Source organism: Cataglyphis hispanica, chromosome 1, assembly GCF_021464435.1.
Source record: "Cataglyphis hispanica isolate Lineage 1 chromosome 1, ULB_Chis1_1.0, whole genome shotgun sequence".
Lineage (NCBI taxonomy): Eukaryota > Metazoa > Arthropoda > Insecta > Hymenoptera > Formicidae > Cataglyphis > Cataglyphis hispanica.
Window position 1 is genome coordinate 10,246,251 of NC_065954.1, and position 16,328 is coordinate 10,262,578.

Consider the following 16,328-nt stretch of genomic DNA (forward strand, 5'->3'; position numbering starts at 1 on the left):
AGGAAGTCAACCTCCACCCGACGAGCTCGAGAGCCAAGATCTACAGGGTCGATCACGTTCTTTTTCTCTCAAGTCATGTATCATCGCACTCAATAAATAGTAAGTGCTTAAACTCTTCAACTAATTAATCTAAAATAATTCTTGGTTAACCATCCAACTAAAACCTTACTCGAAATCCTATTATATCGATCATTAACAATTTAGAATTATTTATTAAAATTAAATTATTATTATTACATTTCTATTGTACTTCCCATACTTCCGAAACTCTTTATCAATCACCAAGGGTCGTTCGCATTTTGCGGAGCTACCCGTGATTCTCTCACTCTTTCTCTCTCTGACTTTCTCTTACTCTCTCACTCATTCTCTTTATAAGTCACCCAGGGTCGTCCGCGTTTTGCGGAGCTACCCGTGATTCTCTTACTCTCTCACTCTCTTTATCAGTCACCAAGGGTCGTTCACATTTTGCGGAGCTACCCGTGATTCTCTCACTCTCTCACTCTCTTTATCAATCACCAAGGGTCGTTCGCGTTTTGCGGAGCTACCCGTGATTCTCTGACTCTCTCACTCTCTTTATCCATCACCAAGGGTCGTCCGCGTTTTGCGGAGCTACCCGTGATTCTCCTACTCTCTCACTCATTCTCTTTATCCATCACCAAGGATCGTTCGTATTTTGTGGAGCTACCCGTGATTCTCTCACTCTCATTATCTTTCTCTTATTATTCAGTTACCCAGAGTCGTCCGCGTTTTGCGGAGCTACCCTTGACTCTCTTATCATCTCTCTCTCTCTTATTCAGTTACCAAGGGTCGTTCGCGTTTTGCGGAGCTACCCGTGACTCTCTTATAATATCTCTCTCTCATTATTCAGTTACTCAGGGTCGTCCGTGTTTTGCGGAGCTACCCGTGACTCATAATCTCTCTCTCTTATTATTCAGTTACCAAGGGTCGTCCGCGTTTTGCGGAGCTACCCGTGATTCTCCTACTATCTCACTCATTCTCTTTATCCATCACCAAGGCTCGTTCATATTTTGCGGAGCTACCCGTGATTCTCTCACTCTCTCACTCTCTTTATCAATCACCAAGGGTCGTTCGCGTTTTGCGGAGCTACCCGTGATTCTCTGACTCTCTCACTCTCTTTATCCATCACCAAGGATCGTCCGCGTTTTGCGGAGCTACCCGTGATTCTCTGACTCTCTCACTCTCTTTATCCATCACCAAGGGTCGTCCGCGTTTTGCGGAGCTACCCGTGATTCTCCTACTCTCTCACTCATTCTCTTTATCCATCACCAAGGATCGTTCGTATTTTGCGGAGCTACCCGTGATTCTCTTACTCTCTCACTCATTCTCTTTATCAATCACCAAGGGTCGTTCGCATTTTGCGGAGCTACCCGTGATTCTCTCACTCTCTCACTCTCTTTATCAATCACCAAGGGTCGTTCGCGTTTTGCGGAGCTACCCGTGATTCTCTGACTCTCTCACTCTCTTTATCAATCACCAAGGGTCGTCCGCGTTTTGCGGAGCTACCCGTGATTCTCTTATTCTCTCACTCATTCTCTTTATCCATCACCAAGGGTCGTTCGCATTTTGCGGAGCTACCCGTGATTCTCTTACTCTCTCACTCATTCTCTTTATCCATCACCAAGGGTCGTTCGCATTTTGCGAAGCTACCCGTGATTCTCTCACTCTCATTATCTTTCTCTTATTATTCAGTTACCCAGAGTTGTCCGCGTTTTGCGGAGCTACCCTTGACTCTCTTATCATCTCTCTCCCTCTTATTCAGTTACCAAGGGTCGTTCGCGTTTTGCGGAGCTACCCGTGACTCTTATAATATCTCTCTCTCATTATTCAGTTACTCAGGGTCGTCCGCGTTTTGCGGAGCTACCCGTGACTCTCTCGCTCTCTCACTCTCCCTTTCTATTAACTACCAAGTTTGTTGCAAACCCCCAAGAATTATTTCGGATTTATTTTTTTCTTATATCCCCAAACCGTTTTTTTTATTTTTATTTATTATTATATCCTCCTTCAGTGGAAGGAGTAAATAGGAAACGTTCCTCCCGTGCGTCGGTGAAGCGTGCGCGTAACCGTCGAAATAGACGGCTTAGGAAGAGGTTGGCTCGGGCTCAGACGGAAACTAATTCATCAACCGACGTTAACGTTAATATCAACATAAACATATCCACTACCGACACTCCTCGCTCCCCTACCCCCGTTACTTCTTCTCCACCCCTCTCTACCCATTCAAGATCGGAGTCGCCCACCCCCTCGATCATTATTTTGAGTGATTCCCCCTATTCTTCCCCTCATCGCCCCCCAGGAAGACCCCCTCGAACTACGGGGTACTGACTACGAAGCAGAGGAAGTATCCACAGAGACCGAAGACTCGTCTCGGTCCGAATGGGAGCCGTCATCCCACTGGCCAAACTTTTCCGAAGACTACTTCTGCTTCCGGATATTGGCCAAGTTCCCCCCGATTTACGACCCACTTCCGGACGGAGCCATTTGCATAGGGCCCGGCCCGGTGGACCGTGAGGAATTGCTGACTGCACTGACGGAGGGCCCACCAGACACCGTGATCCCGTGGTTCGTCCCGAAGTGTAACTATCCTGTAGCTGTTCCTATAGAAGTCCTCTGGAGACAATTCCCCCCTTCTACATGTATCCTAGAGGAGATCCCATAACGCACACACACACATATATACACAAAGACATATAAATATAAAATAATAGTTAATAAGCGATATATACTAAGCTAAATGTTTAACTAGATAAACCTAATAATTTGTTCCTTGCTCTCATTTTTCTTTTATTACACAATAAATGTGAAAAATTGATATGTAAACAATAATATATATTTTTTTTTTGCTTAATCCTTTTCCTATCTCATATCCCGAGATCACACAAGGTCTCGTCCCGGGTAAAAGGGATTTAGTTCCTTTACCGAAAAGGGGACCATCGAACGAACGGCCTACTGACCGAGTAAAAGCGACCCTTCCGGTCGTTGACCTGTCGCAGGCCCAGGTCAATTCGTTCGACTCCGAGACACTCGTTGTCTAGCGTTTGTCTAGCGGAGTTAAACAGGTTACGCCCTCCCGCTGACCCTGACTCTAAAGGGTCTGGACGTAACACTTATAATATGCTGATAACGTGTGTGTATTTATATATATATTTATGAATTTATATAGAGATGGAAACATACTTATATGTATTTATTATTAGATAATAACTATAAGATCAATTCGGTATTAATTTAGTTAATTAATTATTATATTTATATTTTACATGTTGTCATTAAACAATAACAAGTTGATAATAAAAAGGTTGGGAACTTTATATAAAAATAAAAGTATATATATATTTTCAATTTTATAGCTTATTAGTATTTTATTAGTAACAAGATTGATATTAAAATTTGATAATTTATCAATTAATTATTGTATGTAGAGTAAGTGAAACTTTAAATGCTCGGTTATCAATTATTAGACGCACAAATCACAGGCGATCATAAAAATCGTTGTAAAGTAAAAGTAAAAAGCTATTACATTTAAGAAAATACTGCTAAAAGAAATTGAAAAGAATTTTTATTATTTAATATTTCTAGAATTATTCCATTGCAAAATTTAAATTTCGAAATTTTGAGGGATACCTTGTATATAACATATAATGTCTAATAAACAAAGATAATACAATTATTATTAATTATACAGAATAATCCATATTAATATACATATAAATAATTAATTTTATATAATTTTTTCGAAAAAGAGAAATAATGTTTTTATGTATAAAATCAATTTAGCAATTATTTTATATTAAAAAAAAAATTGCAAAAGAATACCTCTGTGCATATTAGCGCAGGTACATATTCGGATGATGCGAACACGTATCCGGATGATGCGATATCGGAGATCTTTTTTTATCTACAAAATATAAACATTTTATAAAAAAGAACTTAAACTTGCATTTTATCAATATGAATATAAATATAATGGATTAATGACATTCTTGCGATAAAAATGATACTATAAATACGATATAAATCATATAATTTTTAATAAAATAAGTAATCATAATTCATTAAAAATAATCTGATTTATGTCATGTTTGGTATAATTTTGATCGCAAGAATCTCATTAATCCATCATATTTATATTCATACTGATAAAATGCAAAATGCAAGTTTCAGTTTTTATTCTATAAAAGATTTATATTTTGTAGATAAGGAAAGGATCCCGATGCTGAAAAGTCGACAAAAGAGAGAGCAAGAAAGAATGAAGGAGCAAGCGAACTGACAAATTTAAAGAGTTCCGAAGTCTCGCTCGCCAGACCCTTTATCTGTAATCTTTGACGTATATATGTCGCCTTACTATACAAAAAAAATTCTATATTTTGCATTTTATATATCTGAAAATAATTGTAATGGATTAATTATATTTTTGCGATTAAAATGACACTAAATATGATATAAATCGGATTATTTTTAATAAAATTGTAATTTTATTTTCATAATTAATTAAAAATTATGCGACTTATATCGTGTTTAGTATTATTTTAATCGGTAAAATGTCATTAATTCATTGTAATTATTTTCGAATCAATAAGTGCGAAAAACAAAAATTTTACAGTAAAGATATATAACGCGAAAAATTATAAATAAAACGAGCCTTGCTAACGAGACTTGAAAACTCTTTCATGTTAGTTATCTCGCTCGCTCCTTATTTGTTCTCGCTCTCTTTCTCTCTTTCTCGATACTGCTAACCATGTGGCAACAACGCACGTGCTCGGAATCGGGATATTATTCATTATAAAAAATATTTAGGCCCTTTTGGTAAATATTATTTAGGTATTTTATCTTTAATATATATATATGTGTATAAATTGCTCATTTAATTTCTAACTTTTCCAAGTATATACAAAAAAGCTAAAGATTTTGAAATCCAAGCGGCAAACATATTCACTAATGACGAAGAAACATTATCAAATATCAAAGATAAAATATATAATAACACATCTTCACAGAAACGAAAAATTATTAAACCCATATCTCGAATCCTGTCGACCCTTAATTGTTATATCATTTCAGAGATTATACAGAGTAATAATTTTTGTATTTAATTACCTGGCTTTTTTTATTATTTTTGTAGGAGATTTGGATTATTATTTTTGTAGGAGGAGGATTTGTAATGATCTTATTTCCAAATCAGAATTTTCCTCCATTGTAAATTAAATCACTGCAAAACTTTCGCTTAATATAACATTGCTGTAAATGATAACATCAATTGCCAAATGTGTGAAAAAATATGAGCACGGATCTTTTTTGTTTATAGCCGCGTCTGGTCTCCAAGCTGCAAAATCAGTTTGGAGGCGTGAAAAAAACAAAATAGGTGATCGCTCGGACGGGATCTGACTGAATCAGACAAAAATCATGGTTATTCTTTCCACGTACGCAGTTTAGGTCGAATACATCAATTCGCAGAGCGTTCAAGAATGTCTTCGACTGATACGAAAATTTCCATGCAACATTAATCATATACGTAAATAATCGCATATAGTAAGAATCGAGCCCCTCTTGCGTCCCTATTAAGCTTAATTTTTGGCAGCATGACGCGCCGATATAATATAACAGAGAAAATGAACTAAAAAAACGAGTATTGTTTGCTCTTATGTCGTGACAGCAGAATGTAACAAATATCGAGTAAAAATTAACCATATCGGATTTGATTGCGGTAGAAATCAAAAATGACTTGCCATTGCAACGTATGACGGCAAGAAGCAGAAATTGAGCATAGCTCCTGTCACGATGTGACAACGAAAATATAATAAAGAAAACACACCTACAAAATGTAATTACTAATATAAATGCAATAAAAACTTAATATTGACATATTTTAATATTTAATTAAATATATAAATTTAAATTTAAATATATAAATTTAAATAATTAATTTATTTATTAATATTCAATAATTTATTAATAATTTATAAATTTTAAGATTTGTATAGAAATTGAACTCTTATTTTGTTTCAAACAATCAATTTTTTATTAATTTATTCGGTTTTCACTTTTAGTTTAATATTTTGAGTTCCTTGTTAGATGAATTTAAAAATTATATTGATAAAAATAAATATTATGGCTCCTATACAGAACACGCAACACTTGTTGCATCATTGCATTTTATGTGCAGAATATTGATTGAGATGATTGAAATGACTCTGTTATTATTTTATGACAACAGACCATGCTGTGCTTCTGCTGTATTTCTGCTGTTATTTTTTGAGATAACAGAACATGCTTAATTTTTATAGCATTTCTACTATTACGCCGTGCTTGCAGATGAATTCGATTTCTGACGAAATTCTATCGGCGTATTATGATGTGTCATGTTATGTTCAATTTTTATTTAATTTCTGTTGATATATTGTGTCAACATGCAATGCTTCAAATCTAATGCTTTTATATTAAGAATTTTTGCTTAAATTTTGTAGCATTTTTTATAACATATTATGATACGGAAACTGCTTATTTTCTGCTGCATTTCTGCCGATACTAGTTAAAACAGCAGATCATGCTGAACTGCTGCTGAAGTTCTGTTAGCATAATATGTAGTGCACAATTTGCAATACGTGATTTTGCAAACTTGGCTATCGGGGATGTTACAATCAAGTTCTCCAATAATATTCTATTCAAATTTTTTCTTTCAAAATTTGCCGCGCAAATGACAACGCTCACGGCGATGTATCTCCGGACCATGGGTGTCATGAGCACGAATTTGTGATGTCACTTCGCTCACGAAAAACGCTCACGGAATGCAGCACGCATGCGCACTTTCGAACAGTTACTCACGAGAGAGAGGCAACTATAATTTTTTTTCTCATTTTCTTTGGACACTTTTTAGTCTGCCATTCCCCTTCCTTTTCTATGTGTTTTAAGATCTAGACCAGTGCTCGGAGTTGCCTTTTTCGGGCCGATATTGGAAGCGACGCTTACTCCCCCCACTACCATTCGAGGCTCGGCGGTCGAGCCGCCAATCGCGTTGAGTGAAGTTTGGCAATTCAGCGCCGACCTTTAGCTGGACACACGTCAATGAGCCGCGCGCCTGGCATGTGTGCGTGAGCACTCAGTTGTTTACAGCAACTCATTGACGTGCGTCTGGCTAAAGATCGGCCATGATTGACCAGACTTTGCTCAATAATAACTTTCTTATTAAGCGTTATAAAAAAATGGTACAGGACTTTTCTCCTCAGTTTTATCTGCTTTATCTGCATACGACGGGTGATGTGATTGCCGGACCCTATATATATATATATATACATATATATATACCCAGACAGCACAAATACGTTCTATAAACATTTATAGAATAACATTGGAGATTGTTTGAATATTCTTAAAATATTATTACATGATACTTCGGAATTTCTGTGAATCTTCAATGGAACGTTAGAAGTAGACAAAAAGTCACATATTGTAAATGTCTTATAAATATTCTATAGAATATTCTGTGAATATTCAAATCACTTCACATAATAGTTCTTTAATAATTCCTTAAATATTATGAAAACATTCTTTGGATATTAAATAAACTTTTAGAGAACATTCTGCGTATTTTGATAAAATCTTTTTAGAATATTCTGTGAACATTTTGATGAGCAAGAATAGGTAATGAAAGAAAAAAGATATAGGTACAAATAATATAGATTTTATATTATATAATAAATATATATATTATCTTATGTAAAGGATCCCGCACCAAATTCATAGGATTTTGGCTTTCGGTGAAATCGTTCGAAACTTTGGGATTTGATAGTGTTCAAAATTAAAATATTTAAGTGACAAATTCTAACTGATTATTTCAACAGCGAGAAAGACTGTTGCCGAGAGAGTCGAGTTATAATTCCCGAAATCAAAACACGAGAGCAAACAATGCGGTCACCCGCTTCATGCGTGATCGCGTGATTTTTGTGCTATGAAAAAGAGTGACAAACACCTGGTTTTCAGAACATTCGATGACACCCACACACACATACACACATTTACATATTCATATACATATATATATATATATATATATATATATATATGAATAAAAATTAATATATACAATATATTATTATATAAATATATTATATAATTATATAATAATATATTAATTATTATATTATTATATTATTATTATTATATTATATTATATTATATTATTATATTATATTAATATATTATAATAATATATTAATTATATAATAATATATTATATAATAATATTTTTATATATAATATATTATATAACATATAATTTATATATATATATATATATATATATATATATATATAAGATAAAATGAACAATTTTTATTTTATATTATAAACCAGTATTTTGTATATATATATATATATATATATATATATATATATATATATCAGTAGGATGCAATTGTCACTCCTTGTCTTATCTCATCCCAACAATCACATCCGTATTTTCAATATGTCGGCTTGTACCTTCATGGACGCTACACACGCTACATACGCGATAAAAGAGAGACGAAGACGACGCAATCATCTCTCTTTGTCTAGCGATCAGTGTACTATCACTCAGAGCTGGCAGAGGACCGCCATCTTAGTATCAATTGTGCTAAGATGTATTTTCGAGTGCCTCCGTATAAATTACAAAATCAGCCCATTTCTGGGCTATCTCGCGTATTAAAAATGAAAACATCAACGCTTTTCATTGTGTGCCTCCTCTGGAATATTGAATTTTTGGCGGCCCTTCAACGATTGAACCATTTTTCAACCTATAAAGACGTCGGCCGTTATCACGCCTTTATTCGAGGCTTCGGCCATTGTGCCTCCTTTGTTCTCTTTCCAGAGATTTTTTATCTTGTATCCTTTCCTTCAGATTTTCTTTTCCTATTTCCATTTCTCTCCCTAGAGGAAGGGTTTTGGCGTCCTACGAGGGACTACATCATTCTATATTTTTCTTTGTAAATAGATTCTCATCCTATCTACAAAATGACCATGGAAGTAGACGACTCCCACGTGGCTGCCGCCCTTAATGCTTTAATATCTGAATCCGTTTCCACGCATGAGTTACACGCTAAAGCTCGTGCTAAAAGATCCAATGAGAAAGAAATTTTCTTTCGCCAAGAGTCCGCGTATAAACACGGTAATGCTGCGATAGCAGCCTTAACTTGTTTCATGGATCAGTCTCTTACAGATAGCATTCGCAATAACCGATATTCTGACAGACGCCGGCCCATTTGACGTTCATATTCAACGCCTTTCCAATTCAAATTCTTCATTACATCCTATTCACGTAGGAAGAATCGTATGTGAACTTAATATTAAGGAGATTTTAGAAATCAAAAAAGTAAGATACTCTAAAGTATCAATATATTTTAAAACCAGAGAAGCCGCTAATATCTTAGTAGAGAACAAGAGATTCTTTCATAAAGATCTAGTAGCATTTATTCCTCCCTTCCGTACTTCCAGGAAAAGTATTATTAAGGATGTATCATTGGACCTCACTGAACAAATGATTATAAGCAACATTTCAAGCCCCATCAAGATTGTAGCTGCAAATAGGCTGAATCGTAGAGTCACTATAGCTTCTAATACGAATTCACAAGAGGATTCTTCTTCTAATTTCTCTTATGTACTTTTTTTTCTGTTTCGCTCACTTTTGAAGGACAAAAAATTCCAAAATATGTGTATATGTATCAGATATCCTATATCTCCATATATTGCAAGAGTCTCACAATGCAATCATTGTTTTAGATTTGGACATATACAAAACAACTGTAAAAGCCAATCACGCTGTATACGCCAGTGTGGCGGTTATATCTTTTCTACGGATAATTGTCCATGTGTTCTTCATCCTTCGAAGTGTGCCAACTGCCAGGAAGAACATAGAGCAGACTCTTCTCTCTGTCTCGAACTTGCCACTCAAAAGAAAATTAGGAAATACGCAGCCTATAGAAACATCTCTTTGTTAGATGCGAAAGAAATCTTCAAAGGTAACAGATCCTCCTTTCTCCTCGTCTTCAGAAGATTTCCCCAACTTATCTCATTCTAAATCCTATCCCCCTCATTATAATCCCCATTCATATTCTCCTTTTCCTTCATTTATTTCGCCTTTTATTTCCTATGCCAATGCGGCTAATAATTTCTCTCCTAGACTCAAATCACAACCTGCTTCTCCTCTTAATCTCAAATCTAATTTTATTCCTTCTTCCCTTCCGGAACAAACTAAACTTCTTTCTAATTCTATTCGCTCTCATAAATCTTTTTTTGTCCAAATGTTTCCTTTTCTTCTCTCCCTTCTCCTATTCCGGTCTCTTCTTTCAATTCTTCCATCAATCTCATATCCTCCTCTAATCCCACAACTCTTCATGATGCTTGTCTTTTTATTATCCCTCTCCTTACTCAATTGTCCCCTTTGCTTTCTACTATTAATTGGTCTGATGCTATCCCAGCAATTATTCAAACTCTTTACGCCTTTTCTATTAATTCGACAAATGATTCCTCTTCCTCCACTGCAAATGATTAATAGTTGTATTCGTGAAGACTTCTCCCTCTTTCAATGGAATTGCCATGGCATCTTAAATAAAATTGAAACTCTCGAACTAATAGACAATCAATATGACATATTTGCTTTTTCATTTGGTTAACACCTGATAAAAATTTTTCTATTAGAGACTATAATATCATTCGACAAGATGGACCCTCTAACAAATCAGGAGATCCTATTAGTTATTAAACACTCAATTTCTTTTATGAAAATTGATTCTACTTTTAATTTAGATGGCGTTCTGGAAACAGTCGGGGTAAAAATTTCATCTATCAATAATACCTTCATTTATATTTATTCTATTTATCGCCATCTTGTAAACCTCGATTTCCCCGTCTGGGATAGACTTTTCAATTATTTCCTCTACTTCCCAAATTATAATTACAGGAGACTTCAATGCTCATCACGTTTCTTGAGGTTGTAATTATTTTTCCTCTTATGGCATCTCTCTTTCTGAAATTTCTCAAGATTTTTCTTTTTTTCTTATAAATGATGGCACTCCGACTTTTATTTCCTATTCTTCTCGTTCCTCTTCTGTAATAGATCTTACTTTTGTCTCTTCGGACCTTACTCCCTTTTATCATTGGAAACCTTTAGATGATACGCTTAATAGTAATCACATTTCTTCTATTACCACTATCTCTCATCCGATCAGATCTCGCTCCTTCTTCTCTCACAATCTTTATACATCTAAAATTAATCGTAAATTTCTTTACTCCTCCTTTTTAAATCATTTTCTTCTCTTTCTCTTTGTTTAGAATCTGATCATAATACTCCTATTAAAAAGTATAATATTCTTTGTGACGCACTGTAAGTTCTCTTCTTCCTTGTCGTAAGAAGGACGTTAAGTTATCTGACACTATGAATAGAAATAATTTTAATAAGAATCGAAAGAAAGGAAAAAGTAGTCACCATCAATCTTTTCCGCCAGCACCCTGGTGGAATGAAAACTGTACCATAGCAGTTAATCTAAGAAAAACGACCTTGAGTAACTTTCGAAAAAATCCTTCTTCATCTAACTATCTCTCCTTAAAAAAGCAAGAAGCCGCCACTAAATGTATTCTTCGTAAATCCAAACGTATCGGATGGGGATCTTATTGTGAGACTCTCACCTCTTTCACAAGTATTTCCACACTATGGAGAATTATTAAGCATTTTAAAAATAGATAACTTAATTTTGTTAATTTCTCTTCCACGTGCAATTATGGCATTTCTTCTACTATTGAAAATTTAATTAACTCTATTTCTCCTTTCTCATATCTTCATAAACTTCCTTCCTCTCGTTTTGACTCAAATCATGAATATTTATGTCGCATATTTGATGATCCTTTTCGTTTAGAAGAACTCTTTTATGTTATCTCTCCTCTTAAAAAGAAAAAATCGTCTCCTGGCTTTGATCAGATAGATTATAATATGTTATCCAATCTTCCCAATGTTTACTATTTCCTTATCCTTTCTATCCTTAACGAACTCTTTTCTACTGACACTTTTCCCGAATCTTGGCAACATTCATTAATCTTTTTCATTCCTAAATCCACTCCCGGAAAATTCCGTCCCATTTCTCTTACATCTTGTTTTCTTAAGATTTTAGAAAAGCTTATTCTCCTTAGATTGGATTGGTAGTTAGAACACTTTGAAAAACTTCCTTCTTCTCAATTTGAATTTCGCAAATATCGCTCTTGTACGGATAATCTGTCTATTCTTTCCACAGAAATCCATACAAGTTTCACTCGAGCCACAGCCACGGCTTGTCTATTTTTAGATTTATCAAATGCTTTTGATGATGTTATTTCTGCTATACTTATCTCCGATCTTAAAGAACTGGGCTTACCTCCTCGCTTATGTCAATTTGTTTACAATCTCATTCACTTTCAAAAATTACAGTTTGTTATCAACGGAGAGCTCACTGATGAGTACTATTCTTACAAAAGTGTTCCTCAGGGTTCTATACTTAGTCCTATTCTCTTTAACATATATATTGCCAAACTTCATAAACACATTGGGGAAGAATGTGATCTCGTTCAATTTGCTGACGACATAGCAATCTTTGTCAGTTCTAACAAGAAAAGGCCCTTCTTGCACTAGAAAAATCGGCTAATCAAGCTTTTAGGTTTCTTTATCGAAAAGGTCTCACAGTTTCTCCCTCTAAATCTTCTCTAGTTAATAAACAAGTGTTTATACGACCAAACTGGCAATTTATTGTTTGATTATTATATCACGACGTTTCGACCATATGGTTTTGGTCCTTATCAAGTGAAACTAAAATTACAATACAATAAATAATGATAGTCATGTTACAAAGAAAAAAATATAGGATTAAGCAACTTACGTTATAATTAAAAAGTAGAAAGAGAAAAATCGAAATGTCAAACTGACATTGTGTCAACCACTATGTTTGGAATACTGAGATCAACTAAACGACCTTTATTAATTTATCGTATATGTTGTTTAAATTCTCTGTATCTTTTTGGGAATTAATAGTGTTGTCAAATTTTTTAATAAAAAACATTTCAGCTATTTCTCTCTTTCTTACATGTTTTTCGTTATGTAGAATATCAGGCGCTGACCAATCGAAGTCATGATCAAATTTTAATTTGTGTTTGCTAATTACGGATAAATTACTTTCGTGCATTTTTATATTATTACAATGTTCCTTGACTTTTCCTTCTCTAGTTATTTTCACTAAAGAGCATATTCATCCTTCAGCTTATTCCATTAAATTAGACTCTTCTACTATCCAACCCATTCCTTCATGCAAATTTTTAGGAGTTCATCTTGACTTTAGACTTTTTGGAAAAGATCACATTCAAGCTCTCTCGACCTATAGCTCTAAATTATTAAATATTCTTAGTGTTTTGAGAGGAACATGGTGGGGAGGAGCTCCCTCTTCCCGCCTTAATATTTATAAATCTTTTATTAAAAGTTCTATTGAATATGGCTGTATTGCTTTTCCTTTCTATAATTATACCTTAATTTACACTTTGAATGGATATTTTACACTTTGGAAAAAATTCAATATCACGCTATTCGCTTCTGTTTAGGTCTTAGGAGAATTACTCCCACGAACATACTTCTCGCTGAAGCAGGGGAAGGTCCCTTAAGATTCAGATTTAATCTTCTTTCATCCAAATACATTCTCAAAATCTTCTTTCTTGACTCTCATCTGCTTTTAGATAAACTTTTTTCTCTTCTTTGGTACTCACGGAGAACTCACAAAATTAATCCCTCTGAAAAATTCCTTTTATTTAGATATCTTATTTAAATCTTATATTTATATCTTATTTAGATTATCTTTTTTCGATTTGCTTCAAAAGAAATCCTATATCGTCAAATTTAATTATCCAGCCGTTTATTCCATTGATTATAACGCTCTTACCTTCCTTCCTTCTATTATTTTCACTACTCCTTGGGATGTAGAAAGAATTAAAAACGCTCCTATCCCTCAAATTATTTTCTTTGACATCTATAATCACTTTATTTCTTTTTGTATATCTTTCTTTACTGAAGCTTTTAAAAATCAGCTTGACAATGAAGACACTCCTGATAATTATGTAGGTTGCTCTATTTATTCGTCTTCCTTACATCTTCAATTCCTTTTTAAAACTCATTCCTTTTCTTCTATATTTACGGCATAAGCTTTAGCCATACTCCACACTTTAGAATACATCCTAACCAACTCAATCTCCAAATCAGTAATCTTTACCGACTCCAAAAGTGTTACCGAAGCTCTTCTTTTTATCAATCTAGCTCATTCTCTCAATCACATCATCTTCGCCATTAAACAGAAACTCTATAAAATTAAATCTGCTGGATTTGAAAACTCCATTGTATGGATCCCGGCACATTCAGGCATTCTTGGAAATGAAACGACAGATTATTTGGCGAAGAAAGCCATTTCCAAAGGTCAGATGTCTCCTAAATTACTTCCTCACTCGGACTTTTACTCTATTCCTCGGAAGAGATACTACGATACCATAATAAAATTCCTCAAAAATCAAGGCAATCGCAAAGGAGTCAAATACTTCAGTTCTTTTGAAATAATTAACTCTTATATATATAACTCTTAAATCATGGTTCTACAAATTAAAACTTAATCGAGAGAGTATCGTCACTAGCTGTAGACTAAAAAGCGATCATTACGCCCTCAACTACAGCTTACATCGCTGTAACTTGGTTGCAGATCCCTCCTGCTCATGTGAATCACCGAAACAAGACGCAGATCACATATTTTGGAGCTGTCCTCATTACAACAAAGAAAGCTGCTTCTATCTCAACTGGCGAAACACAAGAAAACATCATCATTTGGAATTCAAGAGATTTTGAAGAACCCTTCCTCTGGGATTATTCACGCTCTCTACTTCTTTCTTAAATCTTCCAACCTTAATATATAAATTTGTTCTTTTCCCTGTTACTTTTCTTTATTTTTATTTCCACACTCGATAACTAGTTGTTGGCCGAATGTCCTGATCACATTTAGATCGGACGTGGCCATTAAGACTAAGAAGACGAAGAAGAAGAAGAGCTGCGAGATCGTGGGAAATGGGAGCCCCTACCATTTACCGCGGGACTTACTAATACATAGTCAGTACATCATAGCGTGTACGTGAGAGCTGCTACAGCTGCACCCTTATCGCGAGACTTACTAACACAGACATAGCTGCTACGTCAAGAAGTGTGCGTGTAGCCTTGCGCCCTGCGCCGCGGCAGGTTACAAATTACGAACTTTACTGAGCGATCACGAAAACGCTCGCTGCTCGTGCATGTTCACTCACCGAATTTTCATATTCGCTTGCAATATATGCAATATATATATATATTTCTATGCAATACGACAGAATAAATGCAAATAGTAGAATATAATTAAAATAGAAATAGAATATTTATATTACATGTAATAGAATAAATAAAATTTATCTTCCATTCTTTTATGTAAGAAAAATAACTTGATAATAAAATAATAAATATAAAAAATCCCCAATATTTATATTTTTAAATAAAAAAGCAGGAATCATAACTTTTAAGGTAAATTTAATACGTATTATATATGACTGACAAGTTAGATTCAATAATTATAGCTTTTAAGGAATATAAATTAATAGAATAATATAAATTTAGATAAACACAGTTTATATTTATAGCTGAATGTAAAAATTTTTTAAAAATACAAAATATAAAAAATAAAATATAATAAAATATAGAAATATGAAATATAATAATAAAATAAGAATATAAAAAATATAAAATATAATAAATACAAAAATGCTTCAGACAAATTGCGTATGTACATGTATATATTTAAATCTCGAAAGTTCTTAAGACTAGAATAACAAATAATAAATAAATTTCGAGAAATTCTTAATATTAAACGTTTCAATCTTCAACTGGACCCTCTTCAATAAACACAAATTGAAAGAACGAGAAAAAGTTTTTATTAAAACTATCATTGAAACGCATTTTAACAGCCAGCATAAATTAAAAACAAAAATAAAAAACTATATTAATAATCAATTATGATATTATTATATAATAATATTATTGTTGCGTTTCTTCTTCATTGTCACGTAAGTGCAATATCTAGAAAAAAAAGAGATAAGTTTTTGTTGTAAGATTTTGGAAAATTTAAAGCAAATTATTTGTATATGGAACGTTCTCAGATACTCGTTCCATTAAAAAATTTCCTTAAATGCATTTGTGCATATTGTAACCAACATGTTTTTGCATATTTCAAAATATTCAAAGATTTATCTTTAAAGCACACTGAATATTT

General features: G+C 33.9%; 2 protein-coding genes across 2 annotated transcripts in view; both read left to right on the forward strand.

Moving 5' to 3' along the window:
* Positions 1–15,517, forward strand: part of LOC126849491 (uncharacterized) — a 143,650-nt gene extending 128,133 nt beyond the window's left edge. The window contains exon 16 of the mRNA XM_050591390.1: positions 14,742–15,517. The gene's annotated coding sequence lies outside the window, so the exon portion shown is untranslated. The remainder of the gene's footprint in view (positions 1–14,741) is intronic.
* On the forward strand, positions 8,617–14,884 carry LOC126854203 (uncharacterized). The gene is made up of 4 exons (XM_050600674.1): positions 8,617–9,157; positions 9,240–10,007; positions 14,222–14,464; positions 14,742–14,884. Exons 1-4 carry the CDS (start codon positions 9,004–9,006, stop codon positions 14,882–14,884), a joined length of 1,308 nt encoding a protein of 435 aa, XP_050456631.1. The 5' UTR covers positions 8,617–9,003.
* Positions 15,518–16,328: the final 811 nt, after the last annotated feature.